This window comes from Rhinatrema bivittatum, chromosome 15, assembly GCF_901001135.1.
Source record: "Rhinatrema bivittatum chromosome 15, aRhiBiv1.1, whole genome shotgun sequence".
NCBI lineage: Eukaryota > Metazoa > Chordata > Amphibia > Gymnophiona > Rhinatrematidae > Rhinatrema > Rhinatrema bivittatum.
The window spans coordinates 31,057,354-31,061,385 of record NC_042629.1 but is presented as its reverse complement, the minus strand read 5'-3'; the positions used below and the strand labels follow the sequence as shown (position 1 = coordinate 31,061,385).

General features: G+C 49.6%; 1 protein-coding gene across 1 annotated transcript; it reads right to left on the bottom strand.

Moving 5' to 3' along the window:
* Window positions 1–1,881: 1,881 nt before the first annotated feature.
* Window positions 1,882–3,680, bottom strand: FSIP1 (fibrous sheath interacting protein 1). Its single transcript, XM_029579247.1, has one exon. It carries the CDS (start codon window positions 3,640–3,642, stop codon window positions 1,996–1,998), a length of 1,647 nt encoding a protein of 548 aa, XP_029435107.1. The 5' UTR covers window positions 3,643–3,680; the 3' UTR covers window positions 1,882–1,995.
* Window positions 3,681–4,032: the final 352 nt, after the last annotated feature.

Here is a 4,032-nt window from a genome sequence, read left to right as displayed (position 1 = left end):
ACACACCTTCATGTGTTGTTTTTCCCTTGTCTCCTTCAAGTGCTGTATAGTGTATTGGACTTGATAAACTTGATGCCAGACCTGATAAACTTGATGCTGTGCTGCTCCCAGCAGAGATAATAGAGTGTTTGCTAGTAATCCACCAGAAATAATATTTTACTTTCCAGAAGGTAAAAACTAGACAACATTTTATGCAAACACAAAAATCAATTTAAGGAATGCAGTAAAGAGTAAGCACCTTCCATTGTAGGTACCAGGGATTTGCGGCTCATCCTTCTGTATGGGGAGGATTATTCAAGGTTAATCATGGGCACATTAGGTCCAGATTTAGGCATGGCAATGTAGGCGACGTCCTCTGGTGCTAAATTTTAAAAGGTGCTGGAGAGGCACCGCTGCCATGCTACTATCCGGGCCTGCTCCTTGCTGCAGCACCACATTGCAGAGTGGCCCAGCCCTGCAACAGCAGCAGCTCCATGCAACAAGATTCAGCACAGGGCCTGGCTGATAAGCTCAATGGCACTCTGTCCCTTCTATGGTAACGGGAAACTCAAGCCAGAGGAGAAGCCAGGGTTGTTGCAGGGTCTGTCAGCTCCACATTGAATTTTCTGCACAGAGTTGCTGCAGGGCTGGTGCTAAATATTTATTTATGTATTTGATTTGTATTCCATTTTTCAGACACTTCAAAGCAAATTAGGTGAAGGATCTGGGCAGGTGAGATCCAGGTCCCTCCCACCTCCCATGACCTTTGGGTTAGAGAGGGGATCCCTGGATCACATATGATGTTGCACAAGCCTGCACAGTTCAGAAGAATGTTAAGTGTTTATGTATTGCCCTTCTGAGATTTTGAATGAAATGTGTTCATTTATTTCTTTACAGTCTGGCCTATTCTATTGAAGACATCAAGCCTAACCTAATGGTGCTGAGCTATGGGCAGACTTACCATCTGCCTCCTGGTTATAAAAGACAAGCTGAGCCAGTCCTGGTTTTATCGAATGGCATCTATGGGCTTGCCCTTCTAATGTCAGGCAGGACTACCATAAATGTAATAAAGACAGGACTGGCTGAACTGGCTGCTAGTCCCAGTCTGTAAGAAACTGTACACCGATTCAGCTCTTTGTTACCTGAACTCCACAAAAGCATGGCTTCACTCTGGACAAGAGAGCAGAGGTGTCAGTACTTCCAGTTCAATTTCATAATCCTACCCTGAAGCCAAATTAGGATTTCAGCCCTTCCAACCAAGAAGTCACTGCTGATTAAATGAAAAGTCACAAACATTCAGTGCACTCATACTCCAAGTTGGCACCTAAAAGAGACATCGTATTGTCCATGTAAGCAGAAAAATATATATAGTTTGTAAGAGTGGCTAGCACAATCACTGTTGACAGTTTTACTAATTCTGTAGTTTTCTCTCAGTAAAATTAAAAAAATGTTTTAGCATTTCTTTACCTATCAATTTCAAGCTGAAGCATCTTGCGTGTGAACACTTCCAAAATTTATAGTAGCTTAGCCTTGAGACTTTATTAAGCTGCACCAAGCACTTTAATGCGTGAAAAACAGCTCTAAGCTGTAGAACCATTTCTCCTATGTTTCCTGCCATGAGGAATTCATCCATCCATCTAGAACCCTGAGAACACATACATGGGGTTCAAATACAGCACACTTGGACAGGTGTATGTGTGTATTTGTACAACAGCGCATGCCTAGCACTGAGCAGATACAGCAGTGTATTCAGCAAGCACTACCAAGCTGAGCTGGTACATAGCTACAGTGCTTAGACATTGCAGGTCCCAAGAGTCACAATATATTCTACTGTAAAATTATAAAACTACAATATAATCATAATCAAACCATTTTTACTTTCAAGACTCATAGGAGAAGATCAATGTTGAACAAATTGTTTTATTCAGAAAATTGCAAATGAAAATATAAATCCAGGAGACTGTAAAAAAATATAATCTCTATCTTAAAAAATATGTATATTTACTAATAGAATATTTATAGTAACTGCAAATCTTCAGTTACATCTTCAATTCTTAGTTCATTTCCACTAGTACTTTCTGCTAGGGTGGAGATGCTAACAGCTGATAGCTGACTGGTGTCGCTGTTATGATAAGCCTTCTTCGAGCAGGCGCTATTTTTGAGGCTCCTCATGCTAGGTGCTTCTGACATATACGAGTCCTCAGTACTGCTGTCGGTGGCTTCCTCTTCGTCCTCTTGTATAGTTTGCAGTTCATCACTCAGTTCGGCTATTATCATTTTTGCTTCAGGACTGATAACAAATGCTTTCCTCATATAATAATCAGCTATTTCATTTTCTGGTCTCTCGTCTTCCTCAATCATATCTGGGGTTGTATTGCCCATATTACCACAGCCAGCCAGCAGCTTGGACAGAACACTTTTAGAGAGAGGGGGAAAGTCTTTGGTTGAGTAACAGGAGAGACTGGTTCTAGCAGAATCCAAAGCTCCCTCTTGGGTATCAACACTGCAGGACCTGTGGCAGCTGAGGCACTCCTGCAGCAGAGACCTCAGTTTCTCTTCGGACAGAGTTGCAGAGTCAGGTGACCGGCACTCCAAGCTCCTCAGGCGATGATCTATCTCCCTGAGTCGACTAATCTGTTCCCGCTGCTCCCGATTATCCCTTAGGATCTTCTCCCCCGGGACGGCCCCCTGACTCCCATTTATGTTAACCACAGACTCCTGATAGATTTGGCTGGGCGTGCTCGAGGAGGGGCTGCGCACGGCGGAGAAATCCTCCAGGGAGAGGACAGCCTGCAGCTCGGCGTCGATCTTCACTAGCTGCCGCTGCTCCCCCGGCTCTGGGGTGTAGCCTTCTCCTGCCACGATCCGTTCACACACACTCTCCTCCTCCAGGCCCGGAGTATCACTGCCTCCATCCTCGGTATCTTTCAGCAGTTCCAGCAGCCTCTCCTTCTCCTCTTCCAGCAGGATCACCTGGCTCCCTGCCTCTTTCACCAGCTCCACGTTCCTTCTGATGAAATCCGGCTTCTTCTTGCCCCTCGCCCCTTTCCTTTTCCTGCTCGTTGACTGGGGGGAGACTCTGGCCCCCTGCAGACTGAGCTTGCCTTCGCTCTCCTCGTCGCAGGGAACCTGCGTCTGGAAGACGGGGGTGAAGCTGGCTCCGTCCTGCTGGTAGGCGGCGGAGAGGGCCAGGAAGTGACTGGTGTTGGCCGTCTCCTCGGGGCTGATTCTGGGCTCGGTGCCGGGCAGCACGGCGGCCCGCAGCTCTTCCCACAGCCTCTTGCTGAGCTCCCGGCCCTGGGCCTTCACCTCCCTCTCCCGGGCCTGCTTACGGGCCAGGATCTTGTCCAGCCTCCGCATTGTGCGGAAGGCTTGCCGCAGCTGCGGGTCCCAGTTCTCCCGGTCGGCTTCCTCCTCGGGGGTCTGGCATCCTCCTCCCCGGGCGCTCGGAGTCGGGGAAGGCGCTAGCGCTACCACCTCCGAGCCCGCCTCGGGGCTCCCCGGCTCCGGGGCCAGCACCTCCAGGCTGCCCGCTGCCACCCCGACGCCGCCCGCTTTGGCCTTATCCATGCAGGGAGTGCCCAAGACCCGGCTCCCGGGACGGGATCTGCCACTGCAGGCGGGTCTGGAGATTTCGTCCAGGCTCCCCCGGACGATGTCCATGGCGGAGGCCCGGGCGCGGCGTTACCTGTTGTCAGGGAAACCACGCCGCCCCAGACCGCATGCGCAATAGCGAGCGAGCGAGCGGGCGCGTGGTTGGGGCGCGCTGAAGTGCGCGAGCCTGAGCGGCTTACGGTTAAGTGAGAGTGCGCGCGTGGCTCCATTTCCCTACTCCCCTGCCTCATTGCAGGGTTAGAGCAGTTGAGCAAGCGAAGCAGACCTGAATATTAGCTTCGTGCTCAGTCAGGGTGATTAGGAAACTGAAATGGCCCCACAGCTTTTGGGTACGGTAGGATGAACACGTCCGGTTCTTGCACATTAGGCGTAGGATAGGAACACTTAACCTGAATATGGGTGAGAACCCTAAGGCCTATTTAATAAGCTCACATTCAT